This window comes from Myotis myotis, unplaced genomic scaffold (assembly GCF_014108235.1).
Source record: "Myotis myotis isolate mMyoMyo1 unplaced genomic scaffold, mMyoMyo1.p scaffold_m19_p_6, whole genome shotgun sequence".
Lineage (NCBI taxonomy): Eukaryota > Metazoa > Chordata > Mammalia > Chiroptera > Vespertilionidae > Myotis > Myotis myotis.
The window spans coordinates 18581949-18595000 of NW_023416368.1; the positions used below are offsets into that span (position 1 = coordinate 18581949).

Consider the following 13052-nt stretch of genomic DNA (forward strand, 5'->3'; position numbering starts at 1 on the left):
AATTCTGTTAGTTTCTTTTCCTTCCCCCAACTCTTTTCTATCATGGTAGTTGCTGCCTGAAATGCCACTGTTAGAGCTTTCTTCATTTTTTTTAAAGTTTTGACCCATATTAATATGTAGCATCCCTTAGGAAAGAAAACATTTTAAGCTGTTCACTATTGAAGTGTCAACGAATGTCAGATTCTTCACAGGAAGCCCTCTTTTTTGAGTAAAATAAAAGCTTTCAGGCAAGAATGAGGGTCATGTGATCTGAGGACCAAGATTATCTACTTAGAAACCTGGCCTAGATTTGGTTTTCTTGAGATTCTCTACACATCACTTGGCCTCCAGTTTGGGCATGTCTGAGAGACATTCCCTGTGAGCCAACCAGTTCCCTAGAGGTACTGTGACTACTGCAAGTGGCTTCTTATGCAATTGTAACTGTAGCCCTTGAAAATCAAATACCACACTCTGTCTTTTTTGTTTTGTTTTTGTTTTTTGTTATCCTATTTGGACGAATAACTCATAACAACCCATTTCAGCTGAAATGACTTGTTTGAGATCTGTTTGTGAGTCATGCATAGTGACCAGCAGTAAAAATTGTACTGGACTTTGGTTCCACAATAAGGAAATCACATAAGCCCTAGAGCTCTGGCTTCAGAAATGGCACAATGGAATGAACAAATATGAAAAGCAGATAATGGATCCACAGTGATTTAATTCTCGGTGATATTTTCAGTTTATGCAAATGCCAAAAGAAAAAAATCAACCTGGCTACTTGGAAAAAAACAAACAGAAACAAACAAACAAAAAATATTTAGTGTTTGATCAAGCAAAAATCCTTTCACACATCTGCCAAGAGAGTTAAAACAAATATAGATGTTAAATAAAAGGCCCAGGTACCAAAGAGCAAAATTTAATGAAAGCTAGAATTGTTAAGTATGGGTTCCTGTTGAGAAAAATGTCAATCTTTCAGAGTTTTCCCATTGCTCTATTTTTAAGAAAAGTGTAGTAAAAATACATAATACAAGTTAACTTTTTTTTCCTTGCTTTTGTTTTTCCTGTCACTTCTCCATTGACAAAAATATCTTCCACTTGAGTCTTGGACCCCCACTTAACATAGACCCTCATTTTTAGCACAGATGGCCTCTCACCATCAGATCATGTTACTGGTGCTCAGTAGCTGGAGAGGCATCCTACCAGGCCAAAGGCAAAAGGTCTTTGAAGCATGTTAATGGTAGAGGGTTATTTCCAACTCCTCTGAAATGCAGGTTCCCTAATGGTGGGTCATACCAGATTCTGCAGTGGTAGGATAAGGGCTGAGAAAAATCTGGTAAGAGGGCAAGGGCTGGGGGAGGACATCAGCTGGCAGTAGTGGAAAGTGATAATCCACCTCAAGGGTCTTGCTTCACGTACCATTCCCACATTGACATGTGAGAAACTGAACAATAACACTTGAGTTGAAAGGGCAAAGAGTTTGATTTTGGAATGATTCTTTGCTATGGCTGATGAAAGAAGAATAGGAGGGACATAGAGGTGGTGGGTTTCCAGTGAGAGAATCTACAGATGAAACCAATCATGCTGCCTACTCATAGGCAGGCTCCAAAGCCTTTAGTTTGTCAATTGCTAATGATAACCCCTAGCAGAGAAGACTGGATAGAAGTTGGGGATAAGGGGACAGCCAGAATATGGTTATCAATAAAAGCTAGTGACACATGGCACACACTGAATCATGCACCTAGGAGATGGCTGCTGGAGAGCTGGAAGCCAATTGCACCAAGAATGAGAGTTGGGATCTCCAAGAAAGCCATGTGCTAGGAACTGCACCCTCCCAACCAAAGTTGCAGTCTGCCTGGGCTTCTCTCCACAAGCCCTGTCACCTCTCCAGTCTTGCTTTAGTTCAGCTTTGTAGTCACGATCTTGGGTGTATTGGTTCTGGTCACCAGAATATAACATCTCCATTCTGTTTTAACCAGGGGGAAGGTCTGCCTCCTTGGCTTAAAAGTTGGGGCCAGGGATCTTAAGGACCCCAATGTCATTATCAATTTAATCCGTCTCCATTTTGTCCTTCAAATAATTCAGCTTTAGGTATTTTACTTTTTAGAAAGTTGTCTGGCCACATGCTAAAATAACACTTTTATATGGACATGAAAACCCAAGTTGTCTGGGGCAACAAAACCCTAAGCGTCATATTCAGCCTCTCAAACCAAAGAGAGGGCACATCATGGAAGGTTCTATTGCTTTTGGGCTTCGGAGAAGCTTCCTTTTCCAAAATTCTTTCATCACCTTTCTTTTGCACTTAGCTTGAATAGCATTTCCCTCATATCAGAGACTCCAAAGAGAAAAAGAGTCTATTCCTCAGCGGGGCTTCTGCTCAGATGTTAAGCAAATGAGAAGTGAAAATCATGGGTGCTGTCTTCCTGGCTGCCAGCTGTTCCCAAGTCTCTATTTGGCTCAGGAGGCCAATTGCCCTTCAGCCACCAGAGTGCCTTTGGGCTTGAATGTAGTCAGAAGGACATATTTCTCAGGGCTGAGGTTGACTCTGTGAAGAAATATACCATTCCAGCTAAGGCCTATGAGATGGCTCTTACACATTAAAGGAAGCTTTATCAGGGATTCAAGCAATAACTTCATGAGTCCTCCTCTGAGTGCACACTTGCCTGTGCCCTCTCCGCCACCCTTGGTCTCACTTGCTTTTCACACGCATTCTCAGCTAAATCAGTGTTTAGGCAGTGCTCTGTCTGGGGAAAGCAGCTCCCTCCTTCAATGACCTCCATCTTCATTCAGGGCTTGGAGCCATAGGCTGGAGGGTAACTTGGAGAGCTCCCATGGCGAATTAGTTTGAAAGTTGTTTTTTTCCTTTTGCTTGCTTTTAAGTGGAACAAACCTGTAATCTCCAATCTGAAAACTGAAGAGGGGTGGGTAAGGAGTTGGGAATAAGAAGTAAGGAGAAGGAAGGGGCCTAACAGAACCTGCAAACCACGAATATTAGTAAGAAAAAAATTGCACACACTAAGACACATTAACAAATGAATTAAAAGAAAACAGTACAGTTTCCTCATTAGTGTTCTGATGACACCATTGTCAGAGACACAAGCTCTTTTAGATAGGGTTATTTCCCCTTATTGCAGTGCAGTGTGATTTATCATCCTTACTTAGCAACGGAAAAGGGTGAAAGAACATCAAAAAAGGAAAAGGGATAGCAGAATGGTTTTCAATTCTTCAGGAAAATCTGTTGAATCCTCCTCCTTGTGGTCATAGTGGTTGGTGGTGGTTGCGTTTCATTTTGTTGTTTTTGGCACTGAAGGGCTTGGGATGGGGTTGGAGGAGCCCGAGCCTGCTCCCCAAGGGGTCTCCATCTGTTCCAGTTATAATCCTGTGGCTCCCAAGGGCATCCCTGAACTGTGGCTCATGCAGGGAATTGATTGCATGGACTTGGGGAAGTCATGGCTGACCACTCGACCATTCTCTCCACTACCACCACCACCACTGGCTCCTGCCCCGCTGTTTCGGGGGAGTGTCGATGTCCGTATGGCTTCATTGATGGATTGCTGTGGGATCAAACAGAAACCCTTTTTAGGAGGACCATGGGGTTCTTCCCCAGGTCCTTGGCAATGATTGGCAAGGAGAAAGAGTCAACACTGGACTTAAAATGTCACCCCTATCCTTTTACCCATCCAACTCCCTTTCTATTCTGTAATGCTAATTTTGACTTCCCATGACCTCACAAAACTGTTGCACGTCTCTGGAAAAGCCTGATCCCCTGTCTGGACCTTAAGTTCTCTGTTTAATGAGGTTTGCTGGACTGGGTGATCTCTAAGACCCTTTCCGGTTCTTATATTCTGTGTTTTCTAAAGCTGGAATAGTTCTATGGTTGTAAAGCAACATGAACCAAATGGAAAGGCTCTGGAAATGGAGTTTAGAAAACTTGGGTTTAATTCTAGTTCTGACATCAACTATTCATGTGACCCTGTGCGTATCTCCTTACATCTCTAGACCATTTAAATCTCCAGGTTTATGAAATATGATTATCTACGTACCTACAGGCTTTTATTAGCAAGAGTGATGCCACTATGCCAGCAGTTCTCAACCTGTGGATCGCTACTCCCTTGGCGGTCGAATGACCCTTTCACAGGGGTTGCCTAAGACCATCCTGCATATCAGATATTTACATTATGATTCATAACAGTAGCAACATTACAGTTATGAAGTAGCAATGAAAATAATTTTATGGTTGGGTCACAACATGAAGAACTGTGTTTAAAGGGTCAGAAGGTTGAGAACCACTGCACTATGTGAACAATTATTTGAAATGTTAAAAATTAAGGCTGTGTTATTGTTGGGTTAAAATAAAAACCTATCTCTGATTTACTTCAGGGAAAATGCTATCCTATTGCTGGCAGCATGTGTTAAGGGAATGTAGTAATTGTTTGAATAACACAATAAGCAAAATGTAATTGCAAAGGGGCATGTTCTAAAGAAAATGTGAATGCATTGCAAGGATCATTATCAATGGGAAGGATCAAATGCTTCCCATCAGCACATATCACCTGCAATTCCAGATTGACTTCAGATCAGTGCTGATAAGCTTTGTGATTTCTAGATGGTTGGAATCCTAGATATGAAAAGGACTCCAATAATCACCCCAAGATCAGATGAGTTAGCAGGAATGTTCAAGAACACGATATGGGGTTAAAACCATATCCTACTAGACAAGAGAAAGGGTTCTGTTCTGAGTTCCTTTGGAGAAAGAAACTTCATGATATGCAATCCAAACCCTTATTTCTTCCTCTCACTCTAACTTCCCATTAAAATATCCTCATAGAATTTTTGAGGTGGGGCTTTTTTTGTGTGTGGGAATCAACATAAAGAAGAATTATCTATAAGTTGGGAGGTTTCTTTCTTGAAGGCCAACCCTACTCATCCTGTATTCTGTTCTCACATTTTTCTTGAAGCCATCCTAGACTGTACTAGCAATTGCTGGGCCCCCTCACCTTAGTACTCATACATTATGCATTCTCTTGTAACAGTTCTGCTTCAGGTATGTAAGTTTCATCTTCTTTAAGGGAGCTATCTGGAGAGGGGCAAGGGCCATGTCTTTTCATTCCTTAATTATCTCCCAGAGTGTCCAGCTTACAGTAGGTTGCTTAATCGATATCCCACCTAGGATCCTTCTTAAAAATTGTATGGCTTTCCTCTTTGCATATCATTATATTCTAGTGGCCAGAGAAGAGTGTCTACCTACTGTGGCCAGACAGACTAACCAGAGCAGTTTTGACTCAATTTTTGTCCTTTCTGCAATACTTTGATGGGAATATCTCTTTATTGATGGCAATTCTGTCAATGTTTTTCAATGTTATTTCTTTTTAAAATCAACGATTCAGACAAATTTGCCCCATATGATGCTCCACCCACACTGGTTTTGTCTCCTCCCCAAACCCTCAGAGTTGATTTATTTATATTCTGTCTTGGTGTCCTCCACTGAAGAGGAAGTTTAGATTGCATTCTTCTGAGTCAAGGCCAAATAAATACCACTGTAATGTTCTATGGGGAAAATGAGAAATGAAAACATGAAGAATTAATGGTTACTTATTCTCACCTAAAAAATGTTGAAAAGAAAATAACTTTGTATGTGTCTGTAAAATATGGAAACGTCTATAGATTAACTTGAAATGTCTACCTCCTATTATTTTTCTCTGTCTCATCCCTTTAATTAAAACCAAAAAGTTTAAAGTTCATCCTAATGACCTTGGTCTTTGTTTCTGAAAAGGTCTCACACATTCCCATTAAAGTTGGTGGTACTTGTTGAATTTATCTTAAAGGAAAAGATTGGTGGCACAGTCAACATTGCTGCCTATCAAAGTGTGAGAGAACATAGCCCAACATGTAGTTAAAACCCTCTAACGTTATGTCATTGAGCATTGGCTTTCAAGGAAGCTGAGGCTTCTCAGAGGTCCGTGACTCCATACATCTATTGGTGGTGGGTACAGCCTGCTTACTGGTTTCCTTTCTAACACTTTTATGGATCTCAGGAGAAGAGATGAAGAGAGCCCAAACTTTGGAGTGGAAAGCAATGCCAAAAATGACTAGCTCACTAGTTCAAACTTGGCTGCACATTGGAATCACTTGGGGAATTTTAGAAAACGACAACAAACAACAACACTGAAGCCTGAGACCTAATTCCAAAGATGTTGACTTGATAGGGTAGTGTGTGGCCTGGACATCCTGAGTTTTAAAACTCCCCAGGTGATTCAGTTATATATGCCAGGTTGAAATACACTGATCTAGGTAATTTCATTCACTTTATAGAGAAAATGAGGACTTTTGACTGACCTGCTAAAGCTTACAGTTACGGAGTCTAGTGCCTTTTAACTATGGTTCTTCCTGCTCCCTCCGCCCTGTAGCTAATCTGTCATAAGTGGAAGCAGTTTTCCTTTTTGCCTTGGGGAAATGTGGTTTTCCCTTGTCCATTTTTGACATACCAGCTGTTTTTAAATGTCATCCTTAGAGTTATTGTTTTGAAATTCATACTCAGGGAGAAAAGGGTGAGTGAAAAGTTCGAAGTTGGCTCTTCAGAGACTCATTTCATTTCTCTAACATTGATTGCATCCCAACTTCTCAGCTGCTTGTTTTCTAAGAAAAGTCTGCCCAGGCTCCACACATCATAGAGCACCCTAATAAAAGCGCAAACCTCAGTAATGACCTTATCCTAGCACATGTGCTAAGAGCCAGAGTGACTGCCTGCTGGGATGGATGCACCTCCCCCTTCCCCCATTACCAGGTCTCTCAGATGCTCATTAATTCCACAGAAATGTGCAAAGCCTCAATTGCGGTGGCTTAAACATGGCCTGTGTTAGTATAGCCACATGCAGTGTTGAAAGGTCATCGGCTTTTCTGGGGGTGGGAGAGGCTGGGGGTTATTTTCCTTTAGGAGCAGCTAAGAACTCAGGTTCTGGTTTGTTTTCCAGGCAGAGGGAAGAAGTGGAGGGTATGAGAAGTAGAGAATCCAATTTGAAATTTGTCTTAGGTTATATTTTGCTGCTTTATGACAATTTAAATTAGACACAACTGTTCTGGTTGCCTGAATCCCTCTCTGAGTTCCCAACTCCTACATTTTCTCTCTTCCCTCAGTCTTCCTGTACCTGGTCACCCTTGCCTTATTCCAATTTCTGGGCAAGGGTTCTCATGTTTAGGTCTCTCACACTTGTGCAACGTTTCCTGGCAACTCTCTTCCCCTGAATTTCTTTTGTACTTCAGATCTGTTAAACATTGCTTTCTCAAGGAAGCCTTTCTGACCTGCCTAGCCACCATTCCCCGATCACAACTTGACTGCACTGGGCATTTTTCTTTGTAACACTCATTGGATATGTGTACTTGCTTATTTTCTGTCTTCTCCATCAAACTCTCTGTTTTGTTCCCAGCTACATCCCCAGTGCTGAGAAATGACTAGCATATGGTTATTATGGAGACCTTACTATGGTCCAGACATATTGCTAAGCTCTTTATGTCCATTTTTTCATATAATCGTCACAATAATTTTATGAGGTATGAACTACCATTAGCTCCATTTCACAGAAAATGAGGATCAAAGAGCTATTGACACTTATCTGAGATTATACAGTTAATAAATAGAGCAAGTGGGATTATATTCAGACATTCAGACTCCAGAACCTGTGCTTTAGACCATTATACTGCACTGTATCCTAAGGGAGAAGTGAGAAAGTGCTGCTGTGATGGGCACTCGGCATCACATGTTATGGTCCATGGGAGGATTTTAGGGAGTTATAAAGGCTGCAGCTCACCTAACTCTTCTCCTGTTTCCCTTGTCGCCTCTTGAGTGGCCTTTTGTCACTTTGAAGGGTAAGTTAGGGGAGTCTTTAAGCTCTAGATGTAATAGACAAAGGAAGCTTTGTGTAGGTTCTAGGAGACCTTGTTGTGTTTAGCTAAACCCCTTGAAAATCTAGACTGGGTTTAGGGTCTAAGGCCCGTGCTTTTGCTATGTTTTGTCCTTGGACCTGGTTGTGGGTGAATTGGTCAAAGGTAGGATTTAGGTGTTTCTAGGACCTTTAGCCAAATACTATCACACTATCATCCCTTAACTGTCCCTGTCATTATATCTTAGGGAAGTCACCTTTTGAATAGGCCCTATGGGGCAGAAGACGGGAAGAGCTTGTATAAAGGCACATGCGTGGAAAGCATAGGTGAGTAGCTGGAGTATGGAGTATGTAAGGAGAGCAGATTGCCTGGGAAGAGAAACTAGGATGGAGCCATGACATGGAAATGCTGAATGCCAGGACAGAAGGCCCTCCTCCCCAAACTTCCAGTTTCTGTGTACAGAACTGAATACAGAGTTTCCAAACAAGGGAGATAAATGTCCAGCAATATCTTCTCTAAGAATGATCTTAGAGATATGTGTAGGGCTGATGGCAGAAGTCTATAGTTGTGATTTAGTAGTGGGTGTGCTGAGCTTGGTAGCACTTGAATATTGTAAAATGGGCACCTTAGGGTGCATTCTAGGAGAGTCAGTCCTACCAATAAATCTTTTTAGTCTAGTCAAGTCAAGGTAACAGCCTATGGTACATAGCTCAGAGTGACTATGCTTGTCTCTACTTCTGTTGGTTTGAATTCCACTTGTCCTCCCTCTTAATTTCTGCCTCTTCCTGGAAGACTTCTCTAATTTCTTTTTCCTGTATATTGCTATAGGCCTTCCTATCTATACCATAGGTTGATTCATTGAGTAACTTTTCTGTCATTCTTCGTTGAAGGTGCTGAAGGCACAGGTTGCATCTAAGTCCTCTCTCTGTCTCCTCAGGATGTCTTGCTCATGGTTTTGTTCCCATGATTACCACTTCTATAAATATTTTCTTATTGAAACTAAATGATGAAATGTGAGGGGCCTTGAAGGTCATGTAATCCAACTCCCTTTGTATACTTCAATCTATATTCTTGCCAAGAGTTATTTAGCCTCTGCTTGTATGCCTCCAGTTATGGGGTGCATGCTACTTATTGGGACAGTCCATCCCATTTCTGGATAACTCTGAAAGAAAAGTAGGTCTCTCTTACTGTGCTAACATCTGCTCTCCATAGCTTTTGATCATTAGTTCGTGAACACTTTCGGATCCCACAGAACTAGTTTGTTTTCTTTCCCACTTGAAAAGTCTTCATATTTTTACAGGTAATTCTCATATCCTCCATAATTCTTCTCTTCTCCAGTTAGTTGCCTTCAGCTATATTTGATGTGGTTTGGGGTTATCTAGTGAATCTTTTTACCTTTCTCTGTGCATGATGTTGTTTGCCAAAGCTTGTCTCACAATGTAGTAGCTAAGAAAAGACTGAATTCACCAAGCATGGCAAGATCATCTATTTTGCAGAGGGTGGACACCCTCTCTCCTATATTGGGAGCTACATTTCTATTAATGCAAGCTCAGCAAGAATCTACCTTTGTAGCCATCACTCTTGCCTCATGCTGTGTTCACTGTCCATTTCAACTCTTAACTTTTAATCTCACTATCCCATCTTTGGCCAAAGTATTTAGTTTCTTGTGCCTTATGTTTATTGTTTTCTTCCCTTCCCTTCCCTTCCCTTCCCTTCCCTTCCCTTCCCTTCCCTTCCCTTCCCTTCCCTTCCCTTCCCTTCCTTTCCTTTCCTTTCCCTTCCCTTCCTTCCCCTTCCCTTCTGTTCCCCTTTCCCCCTCCCCCCTTCCCCCTTCCCTCCTTTTCCCTCCCTCCTTTTCCCTCCCTCCCTCCCTCCCTCCCTCCCTCCCTCCCTCCCTCCCTCCCTCCCTCCCTCCCCCTTCCTTCCTTCCTTCCTTCCTTCCTTCCTTCCTTCCTTCCTTCCTTCCTTCCTTCCTTCCTTCCTTCCTTCCTTCCTTCCTTCCCCCGTTCCCTGTCACCTTCCTCATAGCAGCTTTCCGCGCCCTATCTTGGGCTGACTTCAACCTCCTGTCACTCCCACCCTTTCTAATAGAGAGACTCCCAGGAAACCCAGCTGTGTAATAGAACAGGTTAGGGGAAAAGGCCTGGGAAGACGATGCCACCTTCATCCGCTTGGACTCGCTACGGGATTTGTAGCAGAACTCGATTAAGGCAACCAGCATGGCTAGTCCAAGTCCTCCGATCAGGATGTAGAACACGCCCGCCACATTGCTGAGGCTCAGAGCGCTTGTCTTGTCCTAGGAAGAGGAGAAGGGAAAGGGGGGAGGGGAACAGAGTAAAGTGAGCCAAGAGACTAGAGACCATCTAAGTAACAGTATTTTACACGCATACACTCAACCCCATCACCCTCTTCAATATTCATAATAGTAGGAAAGGCTTTTTATTAACTGACAGTATTAAACATTCCCCAGAAAAATGTGTGTATGTGTGTGTATAACAATTTTCCAGGCATCATGAATATGTTTAATTTATAATTACATTCCACCCCCCCATGCCTGATCTGGGGGGGATGCCACAAGAAATTTAGGGCAGCTTCTATCAAGATCTATACCTTTGAGTTTACCCCATTCTTTCAGAAAATTGTCCCTTAGTTTTCAGCTCAGTTTCTGTGCTGTAGCCCTTCTGTTGCTCAGCAACACATTTGCCTTGCTTATTATGTCTCTGAGCATTTTTCTGTGAGTTGGTACTTAAAATGAACTTTACCTTATATGTGCATTTGATTTCAATTTAATAAGACAGTTATTATACATATAATAAAAGATCTACCAATGTATACATTTAACTTACTGCTCTGAGGCCTAATTTAGGGAAAAACTGGGAGCTTGGAATAGTCAAAAGTCAGTGAAGTAGAAATATGGGTCTATTAAATCCTAATAATTATGCTTAATTAGTGTCATTTTTCTGTTGGAGGTGCTTGCTGAAAACCACTGTAGACAGACTCAGGTGGCTGAATTTAGAAATCTGTTGCCTGCGGTAAAAGGTCTTGCACTGGCTTTGGATGAGGGTCATGGAGCAAGGTGCATAATTTCTAAGGGCTTGGGATAAGTACCCATGTCCAGTAGGGGGTGACATAGCTTGCTTTGAGGAGCCTGAGAAAGGTGGGGACTGAGGGGACAACATCTTCCCAAGTGTTGAAAACAATCAAACAAAACTGGTGGTCATAGTGGCAGGCAGTGGCTCAGGGAGAGAGGAATCTATTTAGTGAAATTCTTGACATAAGCACGAGAACATCTTTAAGTCCTGAAAGAATACCCATCCCCAGATGTCATGATGGCTCTACCACCTTTGCTTATAGTGTTTGCTCAGGTACAAGTTTCTCATTGAAATAAATCAAATGCACACCCCAGATGGCACAGGCATATAACACAATTGATTGGTTGGTGGCACTGGATAGATATAGCTTTTACATCTCTCCTTGTGTATTTTTTTTCAAGTGGGGATGTAGGTGAGCCACACAAAGGGTGAACTGTCTTGCCCTAGGGATTCCTTTGACATCTGCCAATTAGAATCTGGGCATGTGGAAAGGGGTCTGTTGTTAACCAATTCATTTACTTCTCCCCTAGTTCTACTTGGTGCATTGTACAGGATTCAGCAGGGCTGATCTTGGGAACTGCAGCTGGAAAATAGCAGCATGTCTTCCCTCCCCAGAAGCATCCTTATCCAGAAAAGTTAACTAAAGCACACCCCTTTGGTGGTTTCCTATATTGGTAAAGCAGATGGCCTTTGAATATGGGTTACACTTGGAAAGGCATATTCTGGCTTTGGAAGAAGTGGAAATGATTATTCAAAGGAGTAGAATTTCATCTGCTCTGGTGTAATGGTCTGATAAAGGAAATGTGCAAAAATGAGTATCGTGCTTGGTTCAAGAGTTGGTTGAACAAGCAAATCCCACATGGCATGACATTTTGGAACACTCAAAATATCTCCCTGTTTGTTGTTCAGGAGGTTTATAATTCTGCTTCTGGATAGTAATTTAGAGTCCTTGGAGTAATCATGGTTAGCAGAAGTTCCCATAAAACTTTTCTGTGTGGATAGGGCTAGGGTTGTGTTAGGGTGGCATGTTAATGTATTATCAGCTCGCATCTTAGAAAGAAGTGAAGTGACAGTGATGCACAGAGGGAGTGGGTGAAGAACAGGCCTGGGGGAAGGTGGCAGACAAAAGGCAGGGAGGAAAAGAAAATGTCCTACTGACTTCGCAAGCTGACCAGCCTTTCATTAGCTGAAGTGCTACATGCCTCTCTGGAGCACCAAGGCTCTTTCTGTTTCCTTCCTCATGGTCTTTTCAAGTTCACCTTGGTAGTGGATAGCCTTCAAGGATAAGGGAGTGGTGGGCATCTTCTTTTGTTACTATTTTTAGAAAAAGAAAACTAAGAGAGCATCTGCCTCCCTGGTGTAGAAGGTGGAGTGTTCACTTCTGGTATATCTGGGAAGGAAGTAGGGCTAGATATTCACATGGAAGTGGAGGTTGAGGGTATATTCTATATAACTGTAGAACGAGGAAGGCCCAGTGACTGAGCATTTGCTTATGTTTGGATATGGAGAACTTCCCTCACTCCCAAAGGAGGTCTCTGGCCCATGGAGACCAGTGTATGTATGTGTGTATGTGTGTGTGTGTGGGGGTCGGGGGGCACGTCCCATACAAACAAAGGAGTAAAGTAGATGGTATTGGGACTGCCACATCTTGTAGAGCACACAGTGCCATTGATCCTTCTTTATGCCAACACATTTCTGTAGTAGCAGGGGTCAGGGAAAACTCTGGAATGAACAGGGCACCTGGGTCCTATCACGACCAATATCAGAAAGCAAACTTAGATTAGGACAATTGTCCAAATTTGACACAATTTGATAGGGTGTGGAATGAAGGGCTGGTGTTGGTGTCATCGTAGCCCATATGTTTGAGGAGTTTACATGTAGATATGGTTTTATGATGTCGCTTATATGTGCCATTAGCTTTTTGATAGCACTGAATTTACTTCTTTTAAAGAAGGCCCACGGCCCTGGTCTTCTGTTCATTTGCCCTTATTGACTCTATTTGACTCACTTGGTTGGAATATGATGAGGTATTTTAAGAGATAAACAACAATCCTTTTTATTTGAGGACCAGACCTCTGATTCCTCCTCTAGCCCATCGTATTCCTA

At 42.2% G+C, this 13052-nt stretch overlaps 1 protein-coding gene across 3 annotated transcripts in view; it reads right to left on the minus strand.

Moving 5' to 3' along the window:
* Nucleotides 1-677: 677 nt before the first annotated feature.
* GRIA1 (glutamate ionotropic receptor AMPA type subunit 1) overlaps nucleotides 678-13052 on the minus strand; it is a 274009-nt gene continuing 261634 nt past the window's right edge. For 2 of the 3 annotated variants that reach the window (XM_036312933.1, XM_036312934.1), the window contains exons 15-16: nucleotides 10016-10150; nucleotides 678-3551 (exon numbers count right to left, since the gene is read on the minus strand). In XM_036312933.1, the coding sequence (XP_036168826.1) occupies nucleotides 3348-3551; nucleotides 10016-10150 (339 nt within the window). In that variant the 3' untranslated portion in view covers nucleotides 678-3347. The remainder of the gene's footprint in view (nucleotides 3552-10015; nucleotides 10151-13052) is intronic. The other variant, XM_036312935.1, reaches the window with a different exon arrangement.